Source organism: Pleuronectes platessa, chromosome 11, assembly GCF_947347685.1.
Source record: "Pleuronectes platessa chromosome 11, fPlePla1.1, whole genome shotgun sequence".
In the NCBI taxonomy this organism is placed as follows: domain Eukaryota; kingdom Metazoa; phylum Chordata; class Actinopteri; order Pleuronectiformes; family Pleuronectidae; genus Pleuronectes; species Pleuronectes platessa.
This window is the reverse complement of record NC_070636.1, coordinates 26,619,090-26,646,149: the sequence shown is the minus strand read 5'-3', so window position 1 is coordinate 26,646,149 and position 27,060 is coordinate 26,619,090. Positions and strand designations below refer to the sequence as shown.

At 43.8% G+C, this 27,060-nt stretch overlaps 1 protein-coding gene and 2 long non-coding RNA genes across 4 annotated transcripts; all 3 read right to left on the bottom strand.

Moving 5' to 3' along the window:
• Nucleotides 1-2,585: 2,585 nt before the first annotated feature.
• On the bottom strand, nucleotides 2,586-7,959 carry LOC128451562 (uncharacterized). Of its 2 annotated transcripts, none has more exons than XR_008340122.1 (6): nucleotides 7,900-7,959; nucleotides 6,685-6,721; nucleotides 6,480-6,535; nucleotides 5,142-5,297; nucleotides 4,749-4,840; nucleotides 2,586-3,681 (listed from the first exon to the last, which is right to left on the bottom strand). It is a non-coding gene; the product is annotated as an uncharacterized LOC128451562 (long non-coding RNA). The 2 variants fall into 2 exon arrangements; XR_008340123.1 differs by having other exon boundaries at nucleotides 2,586-3,650.
• Nucleotides 7,960-10,051: 2,092 nt separating this feature from the next.
• On the bottom strand, nucleotides 10,052-18,053 carry LOC128450385 (uncharacterized; the record flags this gene model as incomplete). Its single annotated transcript, XM_053433795.1, has 12 exons — nucleotides 10,052-10,093; nucleotides 10,181-10,300; nucleotides 10,568-10,594; nucleotides 10,724-10,830; nucleotides 10,911-11,552; nucleotides 11,694-11,835; nucleotides 11,938-12,106; nucleotides 15,618-15,654; nucleotides 15,773-15,877; nucleotides 16,055-16,259; nucleotides 16,626-16,765; nucleotides 16,922-18,053. Coding segments are annotated over 12 exons (2,868 nt in total), but the record flags the coding sequence as incomplete, so codon positions are not given.
• Nucleotides 18,054-18,255: 202 nt separating this feature from the next.
• On the bottom strand, nucleotides 18,256-18,909 carry LOC128451563 (uncharacterized). Its single transcript, XR_008340124.1, has 3 exons — nucleotides 18,781-18,909; nucleotides 18,516-18,666; nucleotides 18,256-18,430 (listed from the first exon to the last, which is right to left on the bottom strand). It is a non-coding gene; the product is annotated as an uncharacterized LOC128451563 (long non-coding RNA).
• Between the last annotated feature and the right edge of the window lie 8,151 nt (nucleotides 18,910-27,060).

The window sequence follows — 27,060 nt, the reverse complement described above, 5'->3', positions numbered from 1 at the left end:
AGACCCTGGTTCTTTCAGGCAGGGGTGCTTCTTTGTCAGTGCTTCAGCAACATCACTGACGTCAGAATCTTCAGGGTATGGTGTGTATGCGTAGATACTTTCAGCTACTTTCTCCAGTATGTCTGACAGCATTTTTGAGCTAGGTGTCAGTCTAGTTTTGCTTCTCATGTACTCTGTATTCCCCCTCTGCAGTTGACATTCTGTGTCATAGGAGAAGCGTGGGATTGGGAAATGTCGTGGCCACTGTTGGGTCCTTAGTGAGTCTGAGGAAGTGCTGCTAAGCAGTATTGTGTCGTCTGTATGTGCAGACACTGAGGAGTCATCACTGTCCAGTCCAACCAAAGGGATGCTACTCACTGGGGGATCAAGTGCGTACAAGACAACAGTTGAATCAGGGTCTAACTGCAGTTCAATCAGGAGAGACTTGATTTCCAATTTAACAGATTATATTTATTTCTTTTTACACGCACAGAAATGTGAATGTTAAACGGTCTTTGGCATTTTAGACCCCTGTGAGATGTCATCAGGATTTAGAAGGGGGTGTAGCAGAACAGTGTCTAGACCCCCGGGGTCTAGACACTGGTGGTGGTTTATCGTCTAATGTATGTTTGGAAGGCAAATCTTATGCTTGTAGTCCTATTGAACTTGCTAGTGTGGCATCCTCTGCCCTCAACCCTCACAAGGGTAAGGAAAAACTACAAAAACCTTGACAGGGAAAAAGTAGAAACCTCAGGAAGAGACGCATGCAAGGGATCCCTCTTCCGGGATGGACAGAAGTGCAATGAATGCCACTAGTTATCGTATATTGATAGGTAGTTTTGAATATTCTTTGTCCGCGATCAGCTGCCGCCATGATTGGGCGCTGCTATGATCCTCGACCCGTTGGCGTAATCCGCGATCCGTTGAGGTCAGGATCCGGATGAGGTAAATGTCCTTCGAGCCGGGAGGAGAATGGGGTGGAGGAGGGGTTTCGCGAGTCGCTGAATGATGGCAGGCTGAGGAAGAGAGGAAAGGGACTTTTAAAGTTTGACAGCTGCTAAATGACTGGCTGACGGAGACCGCGCCCGACCTGATTGGATGATAAGGTACGTCCCCAATCAGCTGATCACTAGGCAGGTTAAGTCCTCCATTGGGCGTGCCTATGTTTAGGAACGCCCCTGATCAGCTGATCGTCTGCAGGTTAAGTCTACCTGACTGAACTTACGCTAGCTTCATTACTTTGAGAACTGTAAGATCCTTAATTACAGTTGTAGAGGTCAGATTAACAAATGTGTTCCCAAAATCTGTGTCCTTGTACTGCAACCTTATGAATCCCCCTAATCCACATGCATTCTTGACCTCATCGATAAACTCTTCCAGTAAATCGGGAATCCCGTTACGTAGCTCCATTCTCACACTGCTGTCTTCACTCAGGATAACCAGTAATCGAACGGATGTATTTTCCATCATGGTGCCCTGTGAGAGAGAGAAAGAGAGAGAGATAAATATGACTCAGTTGCTTTTTAATAAATACAGCACAGTAAGCAATAACACACAAACACAGCACAAGAGCACAGTAAGCACCACAGTACCAGTAATATGTATTCCACTATCCATCAGTCAAACACACGAACATTTGCTCAAAAATAAAATAGCTTATCTGCCTTTCATAATCACCATCCTCTCTCCCCGTAACTCACCTTCTCCTGCCTGTCTGCTCCCACCTCACTCACCTCCCTCCCTCGGCTCACCTCCCTCCCTCCTGCCCCGGCTCACCTCGCTCCTTCTCCCTCTATAACTTTGAGTAAATACCCGCTTCTGTATCTGCCGTCACACAACACAACGGTAGTTTTTTTTTTTTTTTCCAACAGTGTGAGAATACGTCCGCGACATCAGTTCGCTGGTCTGTCTACGCGTTACGTCTGACTCCAGCTCTAAGTAAAAGCAAAGTCATACTGTGAGAGAACGCCTTGCCCTATGTTTATCAAGCGGACATTTAATTAATATTCACCGCAAAATATACACCGCAGTTCTGCTGAGCTCATGAGACCGAGCTCAAGCTTCGCTGCTCACACACAAACGCGCCAGAGCTCCGGTGAAACCTCCACTGGGCCTCGCCAACTGCGACGGCGAACCCGCTCCCCCCAGCGCAAATCCTAGCTAAACGACTCATTGCCCACAAAAACACAAACTTTAGACAGACTCTTTGTCTGGGGGCAAAAATGAACTCCCCCAGATTTAAAAAATCGGAATGACTTACCTTAACCTTACCACAACGCCGTAGGGACTGATATTATTCACCACATCGGAAGTAGGTTGCCGCCAGTAATTTTAAAGAAAGCGCATGTGCGAATCACTCAATTAAAAATGATTTGATTAAAATTTAAAAAATCAGTTCGGTGCCTCCCTGTCAGTTTACATTATAGTAAAGTAAAAAAATTGGATTAAACCATACACATAAATAAGAAAGTTTAGTTTAATTGAGCAAAGTATTTTTTTTTATTCATTGGAATGAAAAAAAAAAAACATATTAAACGAACAACAGCTTTGTTACACTTTTTTCAGTGTAGTAGAAATTAGTGGCTGACTTGCGTAGCTTCCCTTTGACCTTATTCTCCTTACTAAATCACAAAAAATGTCATATGTCATGCCATGTCACTTTAACATGTCAGTTAAAATGTATCAGATATGTGATTTTGCTAATTGATTTTGTTAATTGATACACAGATATATGTTCAAAAAGAGAACATGCCATGGCTCAGTAGACAGTCTGGCAAAAAATGTAACAATGAAATGTTATTGGACTGATGGAGGAGATAAGAACAAGTGAGTGGTAGGTGTGTGTAAGCAAGAACTGTGACCAGGAACGTTGGGAAATCAATTTTGGAGTCTTCTACTGCAGCAGATTTATTAAATTATTGATGATAAATTATTACTGCACTCTTTCTTGTTGTAAACAAATCCCCAATAGTCAAACCAGCAATGTGCTGTTACACGTCTCAACACCTCGCTTATTTAAATTGTGTCTCAATTCAGGGGTTACATTGTTTCAAGGCTGCGTTAAAAGACAAACAAAAATATTTATATATATATATATATATATATATATATATTATATCTGCAAGATATTGATTCAAAATAATATACCATTGATAAACCGTCAGGAGAGAAATATAGGCTTGATTTGTCCCGTAAAAACAACTATCAGTGCACTATCACTGCCCAAAAATCCCCCAAAAGTTGAGCCCATGACGATGTAAATGTCCCAAGAAAGATACCAGCAATTCCAACTCATGGGCTCTACTTGGTACTCCTGCTCAACGGCTTGGTTAGCATTTACCAATTGTCTGCAAGTGAGGCATTTAGAATGGCATCTGTCAATTGGAGAAAATAACTTGGCTTACACTCTCCCCCTCTAAACTTCATGCAGATAAGAAACACACGGCAACACCCACCATCAAAAGCATATATTGCCAACTGGTTTCATGCTCCATATTTACACACTGCTCCTCCTTTGTTGTGTGTGTGCATGGTGTTTAATTCCAGGATTTAAACTGGTGAGTTCATTGTAATGAAGAAGCACTTCTCCCAGTGGAAAAGTATTGAAGAGGATCAAGACATGTATCTCTCTGTCTGCTCCAGGTCCTCATGCATTCCTGGTGGTTCTGAGCCTTGGCAGGTTCACCAAGGAGGAGAAAGACACTGTCAAGATAATTCAAAGTACTTTTGGTGAGGAGTCAACTACACTGTTATAAAAAAAAACTTAAAAAAACGGTAATTTTCCGACAGCTGGGGCGCCAAAAAAATACCGTGAATTGACAGAAAATTACTTTCTCATAAAAATACGGTTATTTTCCATAATTAAAATACATTTTATAGTTGTAATATAACAAGATTTTGCCTTACTTTCAGGTTGTTTTTAACGTTTAATTAGAAACATTTTTTGTTTTAAAACAATGAAATTACCTATAAAGATGGTACATAAACATTGTAATATGCATAATAAAGCTTAAATTTACAGAAATGTGCTGTTATTAGTTGGTTTTAATGGCATTATTTTATGTAAAAAGGCTGTATATTACTTTATATTAGATGTAATATAACAGTATACAACACACAAAATAACTTCATTAATCTTTCAAAACATGTCAAACTTAACTTAGATATTGGGTTTACAATTGCAAAATTAACTGTTTATTGTAAATTTAGTTTTGTGTTCTTTTACAAAGATTTTCTGAATATTTAATGGACTTTCAACTTAAAAACCAAGCTCACCTATATAATTACACCAGAATTATTTTAATTTTAAATGGTTTAAACTGGTTTTTGGCCATTGGGAAAAGGGGCTTAAATGAATTGTTGTGTTTGAATGAGACTAAGCTGAACAACAACCGCTACAATTTCCCGTTCTCAGTATTTTTATTTAACTTAACGGGTAACCATTATTACAGCAAAATTCAAAAATCAATTAAATTAAAAAGACTGTCTGGTTTTGAAACAAAAAAAACAAACAAACAAAAGCTGGCACTACATGGTAGTGTGTATTACTGTGATCTTAGGAGTTTGCCGTAGAGATTTTTGACCATTTGGAACATCTTGTGCTGCTCAAGCTGCATGATGATTTTCTGGAGCACTTCAAATGTGAAATGCAGAGGTTTTCGGTAAGCTAGGTTGATGTTACTATGCATTAGGTAGAACTAAAATGCACCATGTGTAGGATTTTTATGTATGTCCCCTGGACTGACATGCATATTTGTGTTAAAACTTACAAGATATTTCTTGATCAGGTCATCTGCATCTTCTCCAAGGAATATTATGAGGGCTTTCAGTAGACACTTTCCAAAAGATGAATATCCTCAGCCTAGGAAAAAGTTATCTTGATTAATTTTCCAAATCTCTAAAAACAGATATCTTAACTCTTACAGCTAAACTCTTTCATCTGCTTAAAAGAGGCATACGTGATTCTAGATTTTCATAAAAAAAAGAAAAATGTGAGTCCAATGGTGTAGCTTTCCTACAGCTGAAAACAGGACCTGTAAATCAAAGACGTGGTCAACATTGGTCTGCCCATGTTTATGTATCTATAAATGATACAGATAACCTGTGACACCCCCCTTAGCTACTAAGAAAAATCAGGATCTCCTCTGATTATACACATCTACCTGGTCCAAAATCTGCATGATGCCAGCAATCTTGTGGCGTGTTGCTCCTCCTTTGGAACGGATGACTCTGATCAGCTCACTGGAGTGCATATCTAACTGGGCCATGAATTTCTCCTCCAGGGGAACAGCCATGAGCCTCTTGAACTCTTCGTTGATCTTAAACAAATGACAATTGATATGGTATCCTTACACAAACGGACTGGTACACAACCTTAGGTTTTTGATAAGTAGCCACAGAAGCATGAATATACAACCACAAAAATATAAATACACCAAAAAGTACAACTAATACAGAAACTATGGACTACCAATTAATACAAAAGCTGAGAAACTTTGATCACTTCAGTTCCATAATTACCGCTCTTTGATTGAATAGTGCAGGTCATCTGTCCTTGAAATCCTTTAGGCTGGGCTTTTTGTTTAGGACCTCTTGTCTTCTGTAGGCACTACTGTGACCAATCCTCCATGAGAATAGGTTAGGACTAGTGATGGCGAGATGAAGCTTCATGAAGCTTTGAAGCTTTCCATCCAATTGGTTCGCTCATGGGCCGAAGCTTCATGGTGCTTCATTTGCTCTACTGCGCCATCAAGTGGACATTAAATGTAATGTAATTATAATGAAACCATGGCTTTGGTGTGTGAAGCTTTGAATTGAATAAACAAATTAATGATGTTTGTGATGCCAATACACGTACACGTAAAAAATGGATAACAGTTAATTTATTTTTATTTAAAAACCACAGCTTCTCAACAGTGCTGGGTTTCAGGCGGATTCATTTTTTTGAAATAATTTCGCCTGCTTTAGAAAGTATCATTTCACAGCGCACAGATGATGCTGGGGTACAAAGAAAAGATACCGCAAGTTTGTACAAGTTAGGAAATAAATTCCTTTCCTCCCTGCAATACTCAGAATATATTGCAAGCAAACGCACAATAAAGTCCCAAGCAAAGTAGTGTGGGGGGGAATCCATTGCGTTTCACGACTCCTTTTATTTTGAATTGCACACCAAACCCGCGAACCCTTTCCTGAATCAGTGACGTGCTCGGCCGGCTCGCGAGGCTTCGACCGTCATCACATACGTCATCAACACAAGCATCGATACGCGCTTCATAAAAATCATCCTCGATTACTCGACACACGCTTCGAAGCCTCGACACGGGAGGACACATCACTAGTTAGGACCACCTTTCTCATTAGCATGCAGACACAGAAATACAGAAATAATAAAATGGTAATTTATTAATGTGGAAATAAATGTAAGACATTTCATCATGTATGTCCTATTTATTTATGCATTTCCTTATTTATTTGTTATGCCTTTATTTATTTATACTTACGTCATTTTTCGGCCTCCATAGAGGTTGAGGGAAATGCTGACATTTGTCAAACTCGTCTGAAAGCAATACACACATCTCAAATGTACATTCAAAGCATTATTGGTTATTGGAATTATTTTGCTCACTTCAGAAGACACTGCCCTGTACATAGAGTCACAATACATTCTATGGAAATGAAGCTCTTCATTCTTGGATTTTAACTCACCTTAGGTTAATCTTGTGTCCTGGGCTCAAGTAACCACCTGGAACGTCAGGAACAAAATCATGTTAAGAATATAAAAGTCCATTAATACTGGACGAAATGGGTACGTTTCTATTCAGCGTCTAGTTAGAGCTGTGTAAAGAGTCTACAATGAACCTACATTAAACAGTATTACATGTAGGTTCATTGTAGACTGCGCTGCTTCCACACAGTGAGCACTTATCGCCGTCATCTCCATACATCCCAACATTAATACAAAGGATGTCATGTCGCCCTGGCACAGAAATACTGAACTGAGTCCGCTTAGCGTAACGAGTTACCTGTGGTGCTTTCACACAGGGAGACTAGTCTCCAGTCTGTCCCGACGGAAATACGAGGGCCGCCGCGACCACCCGAAGCACCCAGTCTCCCCAGCAGCCCCTCTCCGCCAGACCGTTTCAGCGGGGAGATGTGCGCGAAACCAGGGGGCCATCACAGATGTCCACAAACATCAAACTTCAGGGAGGAGTGAAGCCGCTGAGCCCGGTGACATTTTCAGAGATGCAGATGCACTTTAATGTCAAACTTTGGGGCTCAGGCTCTATGAAGAAAGACACCGGGGACGGTTTTAAACGAGTGTTTCGCTAGGGCGTCGGAGAACTTGGCAAACGGCTAGCTAAGGCTAACACTAGCATCTAGCCCCGCTAGCTCCTTGATGTTAACCCACAATAAAACGCACGTCTTCCAAACTCACCGACTCTAGTCTGGGTGAAATAAATCCTTGGTTCACAGAGTTAGCTTGATGTGAATATACGCCGTCCTTTCTGTCTCCTGCCCCGGTCTGCCCCGGCCTGAGTGGGTGTGTACAGGTGTTTTAACGCTGCATGAGCTGAGCCAGTCACGCTCAGCTCATGCGGCGTTAAAACACCTGTTTTGCAGCTGCCCCGACTCGTCCCCGGTGAAAGTACGGAGCAACTAACCAGAACTGTAGAACACAAAAACCGAAGTGACCGCATATGAACACTTAGCGTAAGGAGTTACCTGTGGTGCTTTCATGCTGGGAGACTCGACTCCGTACTTCCCGACGTAAATATGAGGGCCGCCGCAACAAGCATGACTAATAGAATTATATAATAGCTTGGCTCTTATGAAAACATAACATATTCAGGGGACAATTTAATATCTTACATGATATATCATTTAATATATGTTAAGAGAAAAATCGTGCATTTGACTTACCTGCTTGTTTGAAAAGAAAGATGGCGGAGATCGGGCGAAGAAATACCAAGTGCCCCTGGCTGCAGCTCGCAGATCGAGGAGGAGCTTAAATTTCCCTAAATGTGGGCTGGTCTAAACGTTTCGCTCGAGCTCGGGGGCGCCATCTTGTGGCGCAGATCCGGCAGCACATTCTCAAACGTCAATACAGCACAGCACAATGACTTAGAGACATACTTTTAACTTGTCAAATGTCTTTTTTTACTATGAAAAATGAATAAATAAATATATATAAAAACCAGACACATATTATTTTGAACACTCAATTATATTAGCTAAGTCAAATAAACCAGACAGAAGACTTTGCATCATTGATTTTTTTTATTTTCACCATCCTTCCAACCCTGTTCCCGGTTTGCAGTTTGTCAATTTCCCAGCGTCTATAAAGGAAACAGATTGCAGTTCTTATAGGCACAATAACAATGCAAGATGTAAAACAGATAATTGAAATAAGTGGAGGGATTACGATTTGGTCTAGCAATAGTTGACTACAAGACTAATTAATCACATGACCTCTCACCTGTAGCCCTCCTTCCACTCGTCGCCGTTTCCTGTCCTGCAATCGGTCTTCTTCAGACCTTAGTGATTTAATGACAACATACATTCACTATGAAAACATTCATGTTGGTCTGTTGACAGTGAGTAAAACTGTTTTTTTTTGTGATTTGATTCAAAAGTGTGATATTCAGGGCACTTACGGCATGGGGAAGTTCTGCAGGAGAGTGAGACACCACCATCTCCTAATTTGCAGCATGTTTTCCTTTGAAGAAGGAAATGCAGGAAGATGTTAATATGTCACGATTTACACATACCTCGCTGAAATCGCACTTGGCCCCCATTACAATGTACAGAGTGTACTGTAAGTCAAGAGGTACTGGTTAATATAATGTCAGGCGTATTCCCAATGATACATTTTTTTCAATACAAATTAATGTGGTTTTAATGTAGCAAGCAAACATTTTTACAGCAATGCTATAACATGCTGATTAGGTCTTACCATCAAAACAAACACGCCGCAGTTGTTGGAGAACTCTTGCTTTGTTAGGCCCTGAGGTGTGAACAATGTATTTTAATAAAAGTATGGCAAGAAAATAGTAAAAAGTTAGCAAATGCTATTATGTAATGTCTCACCTGGACATCATCCACACCAAGCTCTCTCCAGGGGCCAGAAGAGAGGCTGTGAGCTACGTGTCTGTACAAATAATAAGCGAAGTAAATAAAAGTAACTCAACTTCAATCAACTTTTGATTGAAAAGCATGCATAAACGCTTGGAACAAAGCTTGAACTGAAGAAGGAAGAGGTTGGAACTTCAAATAAAAAAGTTTTCATAACGGGCTTAAACAGAACTGCCCAACTCAAAAAGATAAATAGTTCTGTTTCCATCTGTTTAAGGAATGAAAATTGTTGGAATATGGAATGGAATATTTTAGATCAAATAAAAACAGAACCATTGATTAAAACCAACAAAAGGACAAGTGGTTTAAAACAGAACTACCACTGTCCAGATGGGATTATGTGAGTTGCCCTAAAAACCTGAATAGACTGGTTCTACTCTCATCTCTCCAACCGCTGCCCCAGAGGGAATCTAGGAAGAAAATCTCCCTAGCCTGTGGCCTCAGTATCTGTTAAATATTTCAATTCAAATATAACCAGTTGCAGTGAGTTGTGTAATGTTCCTGGAATCCCAGCAGAACTCACATGGATTTAATTATAGAAAAACATTCAAATCAGCAATGAGCAACTTGTTGTGTAAAGAAAAAAAAGGAAGAAAATATAAAAAGGTATTTACACAGAGTGTCCAATGTCCAGGTACGGACACTGGGAAAATAATCCACTGCAGACTGGCTGCATTATCCTGTAAAAAGACAACGATAGCTGAATATTAAATGCTCAAACTTCACTCAATAAAGCAAAACTTTTAAACAAATTACCGGAAGGTAATCCATGGGATTCCTCGATGATGGTGGGAACCAAGAGGAAATGACATAGCTGTCTGCAGCAAACAGGTTCTCTACTCTCTATAACAGAGAAAGTTTGCTAAATCTCTTACTCTCAAAATATATTGACTGTTGAACTAGACTATCCAATCATTTTGAATTAAATATTTCACAGGAGTTACACTACCTTCTCAATCATTTTGAGACAAGAGTTCAGGATCTAGTAGAACACATAAACACAAATTATTGAAAGATTTTGAAAAATATTACATAAACCATATCAGCACAGCACATTCTCTATGCCTACCGTTCCCTCCATGTCCTGCTGCAAACCCAGAGTCCAAAAGTCAAAGCGGGTCAGGATGATGTTATTCACCATTGCAAGGTGCTGAGTGTGACTTTTGGTCTCATCCAAGACATGAGACAGCTAGTGCAAGAAAACAAAGTGTTTATACATGTATGATTATATGAGTGACATTCATAGATAACCACAGTGGCACAATGGTTAACTTGGAGTTTCTGTCCCCAGTATGCTCTGTGTGCTGAAAACTTGTGGAGACTAGGGAAGTGTCCATGAGGTCTCTGCTCACTGTCATCATTTACTAGTGTAGAAAGCAACAACCGAAAAATTAAATTAAGTGTGAAATGTCACATTTCTCATTTGATTGATGTGCAAAATAGAGCCATGACTCACACTCTTGAGAGTCTTCTTGTTCTTTCCCTGATGACCCAGTTGACATCACGGCTGATGGGGAGTGAGCTATAGGAAAAACATGCAACAAACTTTATTGTCTAAAGTAGATGAAGACGACAAATGTGCATAAATATTCAATCCCATACCTAAGACTACCATTCCAAGGGTGTCACACTGCATTTCTACTTCTGACTCATACTCATGAGAGTCTTCTTGTTCTTTCCCATATGACCCAGTTGACATCGCAGCTGATGGGGAGTGAGCTATAGGAAAAACATGCAACAAACTTTATTGTCTAAAGTAGATGAAGACGACAAATGTGCATAATTATTCAATTCCATACCTAAGACTACCCTTCCATGGGTGTCAAACTGCAATGAAACATCTAGAGGAACAATCTTGCTGTACTGATTTTTGATTGTTTGGTTTCTTGCCATGTTGTAATGGTGGAGAATGTTTCTTTGTAGAAAAATGTGTGTTGATGGGGTTGTCTGATTTAAAAAGTAGTTGTTTTTTCTCATCCCTGAAAACAGCTGCTCGGCACACTGGCTGTTAATTAGACCAGCAAGTTCAGGAACAAGCTCCAGTTTTCTTAGAACTTCACACTGGTCTTTGCTGTTCCCCTGGTGGAACACATCGTTTAAAGCAAAATACTGTGAAGATCCAGTAAGAGGGTGACCATCTTTGTCAGCTGGCTTTTTTTGAAATTTCAGCCAGGGCAAGCTGACATGGACCTTTCCCTCCGAGGCCTGCTTCACGTTTTCTGGGGTGGGATCCAGTAACCCTCCCTGAAAAGGGGCAAATATTCCTGGCTGCCTGTGGTTGGCATGCAGTGCCAGACCCCTGGCATAATCATACACAGCCACATTGGGGAGGTGTTTCCAGGACAGCAAGAGGTCGACAAAGTCACGTGGACTCTCTGCTCTAAGGTTGAATTTTACTGAAAAGACAACCCCACATGGGCAAGTGATTACTGCCCAACCACCTGTGAAACAGAAAAAAACAGTAATAACTGACATTAGGAGCATGTATAGCTAACCTACTACATAATGATAAGTAATTTCTTTAACACAACAATGTATAACAAAGTGAAAATATCTTCAACATTCCATATCATTTCACTTACCAGAAGCACCCCACACTTTCTCAAACACCTTGTTGTAGGTGACTCTACTAGACATTTTGTCAGACAGTCTCATAACCATATCTATCTTGGACCCCTTATCATCCACACCACACTGTTTGCACAGTGCCCTGACCTCCTGTACCTGTTGTGAACATGCAATTAAGTTGATATTGTTAATATAGCATAAACACATTTTTTATTAGCACAAAGAAGTGGATTTGGCATATTTCATCAACTCATTCACCTTCAGGTTCACAAGCTCATCTGTGAGCCGTTCCTCATTCATTTTTTCATCATCATTAAAGTTATCATCTCCATCCGTTTTGGGGCTTTGCAATTTTTCGAATTCTGTGTTCAACACAGAATTTGACCTCCGGGTGTGTGGGCCAATCCAGGGGGCCCAGTGATTATAACTTGGTGGTGTTACGGTTTGAAGGAGGAGATGGACCCAGGATGCAGAGGTTACAAACAAAAAGGTATTTAATATAATAAAAAGGGTTTAAACAAGACAAAAACAAAACAAGAGCACTAACAAAAGTAACACTGGCGACAAGGCGCACTGAGAACAAGGAACGAGGAAGCAGGAGAAGCTGGACGAAACAGCAGGAGCAAACAAACCATTTCTCACGACGTGGGGAGAAAACAACTAGTACAAACCGACAAGGGGCTTGGGGAACACAGAGGCTTAAGAAGACACAGAGGGAAGGCAGGAACAATTAACCCCAGGTGAAACACATGAGGACTGGGAAGACAATCAAAGACAGGAAGTGAGACACCGAGAAGCTGGAACAAGACAGTGAAAGTGAAGCTACAAAATAAAACAGGAAGTAGAAAACACAGACTGAAATTAACAAACTAAAATGACAGGACACCACAGTACCCCCCCCTCAAGGACCGGATTCCAGACGGTCCATAACAAGCACCGAATCGGGAGGGAGGAGGGGGGAACCGGAGGAGGGACTCCGGGACGTGCCCAGGTTCTCGGACCGACGGCTCCGTGGCCGCTTCGGAACCTGGCATAATGTCTCAGGTGGACGGCCCCGTGGCCGGACAGGAACGCAACACGGGGGCTCCTCAGGAGGACGGCCCGGAGGCCGGTCAGGGACAAAGTACATAGTCTCAACCCGACGGCTCCGTGGCCGCTTCGGGGCTGAGCGCAGAGGCTCAGGAGGACGGCGCCGTGGCCGCACAAGGGCAGAGTTCTGAGGCTCGTGGGGGCAGCGCCGTGGCCGCTCAGGGACAGAGTTCAAGGGCTCTGCTGGACAACCTGGAGGCCGGTCAGGAGCCAAGCACGGGAGCTCCTCAGGAGGGCGGCGCCTTGGCCGCTCCGGGACAGAGTTCTGAGGCTCAGGAGGGCTGCGCCATGGCCACTCAGGGACAGAGTTTTGAGGCTCGGAAGGGCGGTCCGGAGCCCAGCACGGGGGCTGCATGGGCAGGTGGACCGAAGACCAGTCAGGTGCTGAGGGCAAGAGCTTCGGCCTCAACCCTGGGCGTGGGGCAAGAACTGGAGCTGGCACCGCGAGGATCTCAGACGCCGCAACACAGAGGACGTCAGCCGAGAGCCTCCGGCGCGGAGCAGGCACAGGTGCTGTGTGCGGAGCCGGCACAGCGAGGATCTCCGACGCCGAAACACAGAGGACGTCAGCCGAGAGCCTCCGGCGCGGAGCAGGCACGGGAGCAGGGACCGGAGCTGGGTGCAGAGCTGGCACCGCGAGGATCTCCGACGCCGAAACACAGAGGATGTCAGCCGAGAGCCTCCGGCGCGGAGCAGGCACGGGAGCAGGGACTGGGGCTGGGTGCAGAGCTGGCACCGCGAGGATCTCCGACGCCGAAACACGGAGGACGTCAGCCGAGAGCCTCCGGCGCGGAGCAGGCACGGGAGCAGGGTGCGGAGCTGGCACCGCGAGGATCTCCGACGCCGAAACACAGAGGACGTCAGCAGAGAGCCTCCGGCACGGAGCAGGCACAGGAGCAGGGACCGGAGCTGGGTGCAGAGCTGGCACCGCGAGGATCTCCGACGCCGAAACACAGAGGACGTCAGCAGAGAGCCTCCGGCGCGGAGCAGGCACCGCGAGGATCTCCGACGCCGAAACACAGAGGACGTCAGCAGAGAGCCTCCGGCACGGAGCAGGCACAGGAGCAGGGACCGGAGCTGGGTGCAGAGCTGGCACCGCGAGGATCTCCGACGCCGAAACACAGAGGACGTCAGCAGAGAGCCTCCGGCGCGGAGCAGGCACGGGAGCCGGGTGCGGAGCTGGCACCGCGAGGATCTCCGACGCCGAAACACGGAGGACGTCAGCCGAGAGCCTCCGGCGCGGAGCAGGCACGGGAGCTGGGTGCGGAGCTGGCACCGCGAGGATCTCCGACGCCGAAACACGGAGGACGTCAGCCGAGAGCCTCCGGCGCGGAGCAGGCACGGGAGCTGGGTGCGGAGCTGGCACCGCGAGGATCTCCGACGCCGAAACACGGAGGACGTCAGCCGAGAGCCTCCGGCGCGGAGCAGGCACGGGAGCTGGGTGCGGAGCTGGCACCGCGAGGATCTCCGACGCCGAAACACGGAGGACGTCAGCCGAGAGCCTCCGGCGCGGAGCAGGCACGGGAGCAGGGTGCGGAGCTGGCACCGCGAGGATCTCCGACGCCGAAACACAGAGGACGTCAGCCGAGAGCCTCCGGCGCGGAGCAGGCACGGGAGCTGGGTGCGGAGCTGGCACCGCGAGGATCTCCGACGCCGAAACACAGAGGACGTCAGCCGAGAGCCTCCGGCGCGGAGCAGGCACAGGAGCTGATGCTGGAGCAGACGCCGCTGTGAGGACCACTGACGTCAGAGAACGAGAGACATCAGCTGGAAGCCTCCGGCGTGGAGCTGGGACCGGAGCAGGTGCGGGAGTAGACGCCGCTGTGAGGACCACTGACGTCGGAGAACGAGAGACATCAGCTGGAAGCCTCCGGCGTGGAGCTGGAACCGAAGCAGGTGATGGAGCAGACGCCGCTGTGAGGACCACTGACGTCGAAGAATGAGAGACATCAGCTGAGAGCCTCCGGCGTGGAGCTGGGGACTGCGACCCAGTCGGGACTGTAGGTGGCTGGTCCCTGTGAGCATGCTGGTCCCTGCTTCGGCTGTGGATCCCCCCTCTCTCACGTCCGCAATCAGCCAGAGGAAACCCCTTGAGGTTGGGGGGTCCCCAAAAAACCCCGTCGCTTCCAGCGTAGAGGACTACGGCTGGGGGATGGTGCCTGCGAGCTGGCTTTACGGGTGCGAGGTTAGTCCTCTCACCTCTGCCACCAACTGCAGACCTCTGCTGAAGGCTGCGGGGGTCCACCAAAAGCCAGGCGGGTTCCGTAATACGGGTTACTGCTCCGACCTCCGCCACCAACTGCAGACCTCTGTTGAAGGCGGGTTCCCTCAAAAGGGTTTGAGAAAAGAAAACTAAAAAAACTAGCCTCTGCTGACTCCATAGTTTGGTCGGTTTGTTCTGTTACGGTTTGAAGGAGGAGATGGACCCAGGATGCAGAGGTTACAAACAAAAGGTATTTAATATAATAAAAAGGGTTTAAACAAGACAAAAACAAAACAAGAGCACTAACAAAAGTAACACTGGCGACAAGGCGCACTGAGAACAAGGAACGAGGAAGCAGGAGAAGCTGGACGAAACAGCAGGAGCAAACAAACCATTTCTCACGACGTGGGGAGAAAACAACTAGTACAAACCGACAAGGGGCTTGGGGAACACAGAGGCTTAAGAAGACACAGAGGGAAGGCAGGAACAATTAACCCCAGGTGAAACACATGAGGACTGGGAAGACAATCAAAGACAGGAAGTGAGACACCGAGAAGCTGGAACAAGACAGTGAAAGTGAAGCTACAAAATAAAACAGGAAGTAGAAAACACAAAGACTGAAATTAACAAACTAAAATGACAGGACACCACAGGTGGCACAACAAAAGGGTTCTTCCGTCCATCTTTGTGAACAAATGTGATGAGTATTAGCTATCATAATCACAACATTAAACACATTTTAATATACTTTACTCTCTCTCCAACTGTTCTTTAGCTGTTCTGTCTTTTGACGAGACTTACATGGAATTAATCCCCGACTGAGCATTTCTGTGGCCACAGTGTTCCAGAAATGGTCCATGTCAACATTTCCATCATAGCCTTCAGGTGGACTTGGGATGTCACTCACTGTTAAAACAATAGTTTGTTATTCATAGCACAATCACTAAAAAAACACTCCGAACACGACATTTTGATGCATGGTTATACAAGGGCATGGGTAATATGATGTTACACAATACAGAGACAGATAAGGTGCTATACAAACAATGAAGCTAACATATGTGAAATAATAGCATAACTCACCTGGCATATTGAAAACCCCTTTTCTGTGGAGGTCCATAACAACAACTGCTGGGTTGTTTCCACATGACACACAACTGTACGTGTATTCATGGTCGGTCAGGGCCTCAAAGTGGAGGTATGCCTGCAATACTCTTTCTTTGTTTGGAAAGGACAACTTTTTCGTTGTCTCTATAATTTCTATCACTTTGCTTATAGCTGTATGGGTCTGGAAAATTATGAGAAACAGGAGTATTCCAATGTTATAACATTTCAAAATAAAAGTAATATATTTTGTAAGAGTTGCATCTTCAATCGTCATTTATTTTACAGAAATTATCTGTAATGAATACATTTTAATAAAAGAGGAACAAGCAATGATATCTTATCATTAGTGTGCTTGCGGTAGCAAAGCACATCTAAGTCCCGTTGACATTATTATTCTCCCCACATTTTTTTGTGTGTGTGTGTCTGTGAGAGAGAGAGAGAGAGAGAGAGAGAGAGAGAGAGAGACAGAGAGAGAGAGAGAGAGAGAGAGAGAGAGAGAGAGAGAGAGAGAGAGAGAGAGAGAGAGAGAGAGAGAGAGAAAGAGTACCTGTAGTGCATTCCTGACCATCGGGCACAAGTGCAGAGACAGGATGATGTGGTCATCAAAGTTGTGGATACCCTCCTCCCACTCCTGGTATCTGTAAATCATGCCACAGTTCAGGCATGATTTCCTGTATGTTGATATTCCTAAAAACACAGTCCAACCAAAGATCATGATTATTGCTTTTATGTAATTTGAGATTAGTCGAAACATTTTTTTCTTTTTCTCATGTAGGCTACATATAAATTATGTCACCCATTAACTGATAAGAACACAATAGAAAGACCTGTGATGGTACCAACCTTCAACTACACCTGTGCTTGTCAGGATCTTGCCTTTCGCTGTTATCAGATGTTCACAGAGTGTGTATTCACATTCTACACACTTTGTTTCTCTGGGGATAAGGTGCTTAGGAAAGCTGTCGTCTCTTCTCCCCTCTCTCGACTGCTCTATGAGAGCCTGGGGTATATTTGCCGGGAGCTTTTTGTTGTTGAGGAGGTATTTAAGCATCCTTGCGATTTTTCTGTCATCTGGTGGATAACTGTCCTCAGAGTCGCTGTCGTATTGGACTGTGCTGATCTCGGTAAGATTAAGTGTCTCTTCCTCTGTGCTCTTCACCTTCCTAAAAAGCTCCCTCTTTGTTACAAACAGATGCCATTTAGCAACAGCTTTATGGATACAGGATTGTCTCGCTTTAGAGCAGGGACAATGCCAGGTGTTTTGCTTTGCATCATATGCCACAATAACTCTTCCCAACCTGCTGTGGTATGTTACCTTTTTTTCATAAACAGATATATGAAATTTAGATGGTGGACCACCTACAGTCAAGTGCACAGACAGAGGCACACCCTCAGCATCAGCATTTTTTTGGAAACGCAAGAGGCCGGCCTTACGCTCCTCACCAAACCACTTGTTTTCCACCATTCTTTCCAAGGCCTCACCTGCAAGTGTCACGGTTTGACCGTCAGTGCGTGGGCAATACAATAATGATTGGATGTGGTGGCACTCGAAAGGCAACATCCCGCTCCTTTGAGCAAAGTCAGCATTCAAACGACACTGGTCGACCTCACAGATGATCTTCTGTGCTGGCCCCCACATATTCTTGATTACATGTATGGGTGTTGCAGGACCACAAAAAGATTTTTCAACTGCAAACACACCATGTGTGCCATCGATACACTGACAGGCCAAAAATCTGTCCTTCGTTATTGTCTCAAGGAGGTTGGTGTGTTTTCTCCTGCTGTGTGTTTTGAAGTTTTTTTTGTTTAAAATCAACTTGCAATGAGGACAACAGAATTTATTTTGCTCACTTGATGCTTTAGTGGCAGTGGAACATTCTGCAGGAGCCAATGGGAGCTGAGCGAGGGCCACAGGGAGCTGAGGGACCTTAGCGAGGGCCACGGGGAGCTGAGGGAGGGCCACGGGGAGCTGAGGGACCTTAGCGACCTTAGCGAGGGCCACGGGGAGCTGAGGGAGGGCCACGGGGAGCTGAGGGAGGGCCACGGGGAGCTGAGGGAGGGCCACGGGGAGCTGAGGGACCTTAGCGACCTTAGCGAGGGCCACGGGGAGCTGAGGGAGGGCCACGGGGAGCTGAGGGAGGGCCACGGGGAGCTGAGCGAGGGCCACGGGGAGCTGAGGGAGTTGAGCGGGGGCCACAAAGTGCTGTACAGGGGCTGCAGCTTGCACCTCCTCCTGGTGTATTTGTAGGTGCCTTACCAATTGCGATCGATTTCTAAGTGTTGCTGCACAATAGCAACAATGAAAATGTGTTGCCGTCCGACAACTTAATCCACACTTGATTATTGTGAACTCTGTAAGAGAGGAATTGAGGGAGTAAGATTCATACTTGTGAAAAAATACAAAGTAATTCATTTGTGTAATATTTTAGATAAGCACCTTTGTGTTTCACTGACGAATGGCCTTTTACATGGTAGTCGACCTTAAATTTTGCACCCACGTATTTACAGAAGGGACAGTGGAACAGTTCACTGTTGGTGATCTTATTAATGTTTGGTGTATCACCATCCATAAGTATAGTAATGTGTCTCTATATATCAGAGGGGAAAAGAATAAACATTAAAAGGCACAGCATCACTTAAACCCCTGCTAAAACATAACTTTTACCATCTGAAATTGACACTGAAATTGTTATCTTTTTTACCACATTGACGTCATCGGGGGTGGCCTCAGGAAGAGGATACTTCAAATGAGCCTGAGCTTGAGCATGAGAGGCCTCCAGCCCAGGATGTGGGGCTCCATGTAGCGGGATGGACCGCAGTGGGACACCTGTCACGCACATACACACACACACACACGCACGCACATGTATGAAGGCAACACAAGGTCAATCAAAGTAGCTGTGGGTAACAAATGGACACACATAATGAATAAAGGAATGTATTTCATTACATTTATTTTGACCATTGTCAATGCAGAATTCCAATTTCAAAATGTAATGCACTATGCAAAGAATAAGGCCATGCATTAGATGTTGATATTGGAATCCTGTTATTATGCCTTATCATACTCTAATTCCAGTGAATGATTTATTGATTACCTTCTTTATTTCTCTCAGACATACTATAGGGTAGAAACACACACAAATATAGCGCATTAGTTACTGTTTTTATAAACCTGGATATGAAATATGATTTTTTTTAAGCATTGCAGTGAACCTACCTGACCAGAGAAAATCAGGACACTGACAGTGACTGACAGACAGACAGTCAGACAGACAGACAGGCAGACAGACAGACAGACAGACAGACAGTAGTTCTTAAAATAACTGTTGGTTTTGTAATGTGTGTGTTATGTGGTGCAATGTGGTGCAATGTGGTTGTGCAGTGTGCGTGTGCGAGCTGTGGTAGGATGGCGATACAATGTAGGCAAATCTGGAGGGGAAAAGCAAAATTTAAATCAGGTTTCAATGTTTCACGAAATATATTTCACCAATGTGGTTTTAGAGAATATTACCATGATAAGCCCAAAATATTGGAGTTTATTTAATTGTCGTCATATGTGGACGCCATGCACAAAAGGGTTAAAAAAGCTGGAAAAACACTGCCTAAATGCTATTATTCAAACGACCTCATGACATAAACATTAGGCCTATTCATGTTACTTGCATGAATATTTTAATTATCAACTTGTTGGTCTATCCATACATTAGTTTACAATGTACACGAACAGAGAGCGGCAACTTACCTCTAGGCAGAAAAGCGCGCAGTATTATGGACTCAGACGGAAATACGATCTCCCGCTTTTTTGCTTAAACGTTTAGACCAGCCCACATTTAGGGAAAATTAAGCTCCTCCTCGATCTGCGAGCTGCAGTCAGGAGTTCCTCAGAAATACCGCCGGGGAAAACCGAAATTGACGTCCTGACGTCAGACGCAATATGGTTAACTTAAATGAGGCGATTTGACTTCAGTAAGAAATGTGCTTTAAAGGAACAAGCTGTTTTATTAAGTTGATAAAGTACACAAATGTGGACTGCCACCACTAAAGCAGAAAATGATGCATGCAGTTTCACTTGGCAATTAAGTTTTAACCTCAACATTAACGTTAACGTTTGCAGTACATATATGCATATGCTGAAGGTATATCTTAGGAGGTTGAGTGGTTCTGATGGCAGTGGTCATTCAGGAGCAAGGGTCTGCAGGAATTCCTTTTGAAACTCATGACAAGTCATTCATACTCAGACTGCAGACTCAGACTTTTTCCTGGATTAAAATCAGCACCAAAAATAACATTATACACAAATGTCTGAGTGTTAATGGGACTGTGTTTGCATCTTACAGTCTGGCTAATAAACTGCCCTTGACAATATGAGCATGCTACGAGTGACACAAGAACATCCAGTCATCAAATAGTTTGTCTGCTTCAGTACTGAAGCAGCAGCTGCAATAAAGTAGCAGCATCTCCATCAGTGAAATGCTTTATTGAAAGCATTTAATTGCAGCTCAATTGGTAATGCTAATGCCCCATAAGCAGAGGTTATATAGTCCTTCCTGCAGCAGCCCTAAATTCAAGTCCAACTCTTTGCTCTGCATATTATTCACCCTGTCAAGCTTTCCCCTTTCCCTATTTCTCTCCAGATGTCCTTTCAAAATAAATGTTAATATAATGTTAATAAATGTTACCATCTAGGTAATTACAGTAACTGTGGTTATTTTCAATGAAAATATTAGTCAAATAACAAAGAAATTCTAGTAAAATTACAAATTAAATAGTTATTTTACATTAATTTCTCAGTAATTTTAAATGATTTCTTATTTTTTTATAGTTTTAAAGTTGAATTTTACAGTTTACTCCCTTAAATAACAGGCAAATATTTGTGAAATTACGATACATTTCTGAACGTATTTTAACAATAAATATGTGTATTTCTAAATGTTTTTTTTGTAGTAAAACAGAAATATCTGTTTTTTTATGTATTTGTATTTCACAGTAACAGTAATTTCATGTTATTTTACATTTGACATGTAAAATCACAGTCTCTTTTTGTAAAATTAATGGTATTTTAAAAATACAGAAAAAATCGGTGAAATAAAAAGTAAAGTTCTGTTATATTACTGTTTTTTTTTTACTGTGTAAATATCTACTAGTATTGTTCACACATGGGGACAACTGAAGAAACAAACTATTGAAAACTTTATTTCAAAGAGTGGAGTTACTCAGAGAGTTCCAGGAACAGATTGACCAGCTCCTGGAGAAAATTAACAGAATAACTTATGAGAATGATGAGCGTTACACCACAAAGATGTTCAAAAAAGCAATAATGGCGTTAAAGGTAGAGAAGAGGAGACTTTCAAAGGAGCTGCAATCAAAGGAGCAGCAGAGGAGGAATGCTCTGAAGGCTGAAGTAGAGAAAGAAATGAAGTTAACATGAGAGTCAATGAAACATAATAAATGTCTTCTGTTGTAGGATATGGAGGTCTTTACATTACATGTCATTTAGCTGACGCTTTTATCCAAAGCAACTTACATTTTTAGAACACTCAGCATTTATGAGGGGCCATTTAGGGGTTCAGTATCTTGCCAAGGACACTTAGGCATGCAGATGGGATAGAGTGGGATTCAAACCGGCAACCTTCTTGTTGCAGAGCACCCGCTCAATCTCCTAGGCGACACTCTCCCCTGGGTATTCTCCTCTGGGTATTCAGAGGTGGAGGAACTTGGCTAATGTAAGGATGTTTTTATTAATGTCTGGCCAGGATTTTTTTTTCAGGTTATGGTAAGTGCATGTGTATTTATGTACAGACATCACTGAGTACAGCAACTTAAAGTGCTACACACCTCTAGTCACATTCACCATTAATAATGATCATATATAAATTGCTTATAAAGTGCATCCCATTCAAACACTGCCAATTTGGAAATCAGTGTACATGAACCAGAAGGTTGAATCGAACTAGCAACTGTTCTCACATGCACATATTCCTGTCTACATACACTCTATAGCCAAAAGAATGTGGCCATTAAAAAAATTACTTAGTTAAATATCTCAACGACTGATGAATAATGTTTATTCTTTCATGCATATACAGTCAGTATGTATTATTTGCAAGTATAAAACGTAAGGAATTATGTAAGTTTGGATTTGGAATTTTGTTTATTTTTTAAATTTTCTTTTGTCTTTTATAATGTGACAATTTGTCTGATCACTCTGCAAACCTAATGAACTAGTACAGAATGTGCACATTGTTATATATTGTATATGTTTTGTGTAATATATCATTTACACAGTTTCAACTCAGGGGCCCCATCCTTCAAAGGCTGCAATTGAAAACTGATTGCATCACAGCAGCACAACTAGGCCGAAGGGTCCTTCAAAGACGGCCAAGACATTTATCTTTCTATTTCCTGAGCAACAAAGGACCCAGTGAGAGGATCCTTCTTAGGCCAAACGAATCAATGATTCATTGCATGCTGGTGATAAAACTTCATCGCTAGCTATGAAGTTGACCAAGCTGCAGGAAGTGCTATAGGTCAAATGTAATGATGGGTGTGACACGCTGGTGATACAAGTAGGAAATTGTCGTGAGACCAGGGCTGGTCATTTCAGTTTGGCAATCTCAACAGTGTAGAGTCCAGTACACAGTCCAGATCCTTTATAGTCCACTGTCCACTGTAAACCGACCCTCTTACAAGGAAACTTAAGCCCTCATCTATCCCCTGTACCTGTATACATTCTAGCCTTTATTTGTACACCTATATTTTCCATGATGTAAGTAAATCTACTTTGTTGTTAATGCAACCTCCAGTGTGTCTGAGTCATGTACTGGTTGTATACATTCAGTCCCTTTTCTCTGAGTATAACAGTTTGCGATGCATAGGCCTATTTACAATAAGTCAAATAAGAGGATGAACAACAAATTTTTCGAAAAGTGTCAACTTAACACTTACATTTAAAGTGATTCTCTCTCCTACTCAGCTGTTTACATTTATATCAGCTGTTGTGTTTTTCACTGACAAAAGCGATTTGATAATGAGTAGAATATCATATACTGACATTTAGTTGCTCAACTTAAATTTTTATTCAATTATAAATTTTATGGCTCATCTTTCTCTAATTGTATATTCCCCATGTTATTATATAATTTCAACATTTCAGTTTGCTTTGCCTTTATTTTCAATAGAATCTATTTTGCTGTAATTGCTGTGAGTAACTGATGGTTAGTGTGATTTCGTTTTTTGGGGAATTTTAGACAAACCTGTCGTCTGTTCGTATCTTCTGTTATGCGTAGGGTCCACATTGTTCCTTGTACAGTGGTTATACAAAAAAATTTCACTTGTAGGCCGCATTCTCTACGAATAGTGCCTCCTAAAGTGGTGAGGTGTTTTCGCCATCACTGTTTACATTCCTCCATCTGGGAACGCAGAAGCAGCGTGTGACGTCATCCACACTGTGACTGCAGGATTACAGACACAACACCCCGGGGCCTTCATCATCATCACAGGTGACTTTAATCATGCTTCCCTCTCATCCACACTCCCAACCTTCTTCCAGTTTGTCAAATGTGCCACCCGTGAAAATAAGACTTTGGACCTGCTGTATGCAAATGTTAAGGATGCATACAGCTCCACTGCCCTGCCACCACTGGGCAGGTCAGACCACAACCTAGTCCTGCTCTCACCGTCATACAAGCCTGTGGTTCAGCAGCACCCAGTCACAGTGAGGACAGTGAGGAAATGATCTCCTGAGGCCATGGCCAACACTGCGTGGAGCGCTGGAGGCCACAGACTGGGATGCTCTGTATGAGCCACATGGTGAGGACATTGATGGCCTGACTGACTGTGTCTCTGAGTATATTGGGTTCTGCATAGACAACACCATCCCCACTAAAGAGGTCCGCTGCTACTATTGACATACACCAAACACCAAACACATAACACATACACATATTGACATACACCAAACACATAATACATACTCATATTGATACACCACATATATTCCTTAAACCATACTCATAGTCAACACTTTATATCACACATCCCAGCTCCCTGATTCAGTTCGCACAGAGACAGTGAGTAGACCTTGGCCCACAATCTCTCCCAGACAGCACACTAACGCAGCTGCACTGATACAGCAACATTATCACCTCTGGTAACCACGACAACGGAGTGCACGTACGACATCTTCATCACGTGACATTCCAAGAGGATATAATCTATGTGCGCACTCTGTTTTAAGCGTCCTTTTTCCTGTGCAGCCTCCTGCGTAGAACTAGAGACCCATGCATGTTCAATTGCTGGACACCGCGTTTTCCTGACCTGTGACCTCTGAATAAACTTGCTTAACTTCAACTTGAGAACGACGACTCCTCTCCTTTGATTTCCACCCGCAACACTACCCAAATAACAAGCCGTGGGTAACAAGCGACCTGAAGGCCCTTCTCAACGAGAAGAAGAGGGCCTTTAGATCACGGGACAGAGCCGAACTCAAACGGGTACAAAGGGAGCTCAAGCGCAGCATCAGGGAGAGCAAGGACAACTTCAGAAGAAAACTGGAGCACAAACTGGAGGACAACAACACCAGGGACGTCTGGAGTGGGATGAAGGAGATCAACGGCTTCCAGAGGAGAGGTGGGGGAGCAGCTGGGAATGAACGACGTGCGAACGAGCTGAACACGTTCTTCAATAGGTTCAACTCCGACCCCCCCACCCCCAGCGGACCCTCCACTGCCTCTACGACTGCCTCTACTGCTTCTCTGAGCAACAACCCCCCACCTCCCCACATCACCCCCTGCCCCCCACCCCCCCGCTGGCTTTCACCACAGACCTTTTCACACCTCCCACCCCCAGGACATCCTCACATGACCCACAGCCCCCCACCACCTCCTGCAACCTCCTGACCTCCACCCTCCACCCTCAAACCCACCACGGACACCCCCCACCCCCCAGTCTGAACTCCACATCACAGCCAACCAGGTGAGGAGAGAGCTGGAGAGGCTCAAACCGAGGAAAGCTGCGGGACCGGACCGCATCAGCCCTCGTGTGCTGAAGGCATGTTCAAGCCAGCTCTGTGGAGTTCTCCAGCACCTCTTCAACCTGAGCCTACACCTTCAGAGAGTGCCAGTACTCTGGAAAACATCCTGCCTGGTCCAAGTGCCCAAAAAAGGACGTCCTGCTGCATTGGAGGACTACAGGCCGGTGGCACTGACCTCTCACATCATGAAGGTCATGGAAAGACTGGTCCTGGCCCACCTCAGACCGCTGGTGTGCCCATCACAAGACCCCCTGCAGTTTACGTATCAGCCCCATGTTGGGGTTGATGATACAATCATCTACCTGCTGCAGAAGGCTTACTCCTCCCTGGACAGACCCAACACCTCAGTCCGGATTATGTTTTTTGACTTCTCCAGCGCCTTCAACACCATCCAGCCCAGACTGCTGAAGGCCAAACTGGAGGGCACGCAGGTGAGTGCTCCCCTCATCGCTTGGGTCGATGACTGTCTGACGGGCAGACCACAGTTTGTGAGATTACAGAACTGTGTGTCTGATCGTCTGATCAGTAACATCGGGGCCCCCCAGGAACTGTACTGTCCCCCTTCCTCTTCACCATATACACTGCTGACTTTAAGCACTGCACAGAGACGTGTCATCTGCAGAAGTTCTCTGATGACACGGCCATTGTGGGGTGTGTTGAGGGCGGAGGGGAGGCTGAGTACAGGGACCTGGTTGACCGCTTTGTGAAGTGGTGTTGGGAGAACCGCATGCAGCTCAACGTGGCGAAGACGAGGGAGATGGTGGTGGACTTCAGGAGGAACAAGCTCCTGCCCTCTCCTGTCTGCATCAATGGGACGGATGTGGAGGTGGTACCTGCTTACAAGTACCTGGGTGTCACACTGGACAATAAACTGGACTGGTCCACCAACACAGAGGCCGTCTACAAGAAGGGCCTGAGCCGGCTTTACTTCCTGAGGAGGCTCAGGTCCTTCAATGTCTGCAACAAGATGCTGCAGATGTTCTATAAGTCTGTTGTGGCGAGCACCATCTTCTTTGCTGTGGTGTCCTGGGGTGCGGGCATCAAGGCAAAGGACGCCAACAGACTGAAAAAACTCATTAGGAAGGCAGAGTCTGTGGTTGGCTCTAAGCTTGTCACCCTGGAGGAGGTGGTGGAGGACTGGCAAAACTGCTGGCAATCATGGACAATCCCTCTCACCCCCTCCACAAAACACTGGACAAGCTAAGGAGCAGCTTCAGCCACAGACTCATTCAACCCCGCTGCTCTAAGGAACGATACAGGAAATCGTTCCTCCCGACTGTACAACTCATCTACCTCTGTCAGAGCCACCATCACAGAACTGCACTAAATATACCTGTCTCCTTGCACTGTGTACCCTGTACAACACTCCGCTCCATATACTGGTCCACTTACTTCACATCATATGTGATATGTGTTAATATAAACCATATTGATACTATATATCATTTTTTACAATAAAATTGTCTTTTGCACACTCTGTCTACATATTCTCACACTCATAGTGTATTATCTATTGTATAGTCAAATACTTATATTTATACCTCTACTATATATCATATCATATTATATCATACTCTTTGTATATATAAGTCTATATACACATATTTATTCATGTTAATATTATTATTATATTTACTATATTTACTATTATTATTATATATACTGTTGCTGCCATTATTACTATATACTGCTATTATATTGGTATAATTACTATCATATATAAATATATATTATGTTATATTATATACTATATATACTGTACTATTTTTATATACTGTCTAACAATAACATTACCAGCATATCATGAGTACCATTACCATCATCTTGCCACTGCACCTTAACTACCTATTTATCTTGTGTTTCTGTTTTTATTCTTTGTACCTCAATATTTTTATTTTATTCTATTGTATTGTAAAGTAATCTATCTATCTATCTATCTATCTATCTA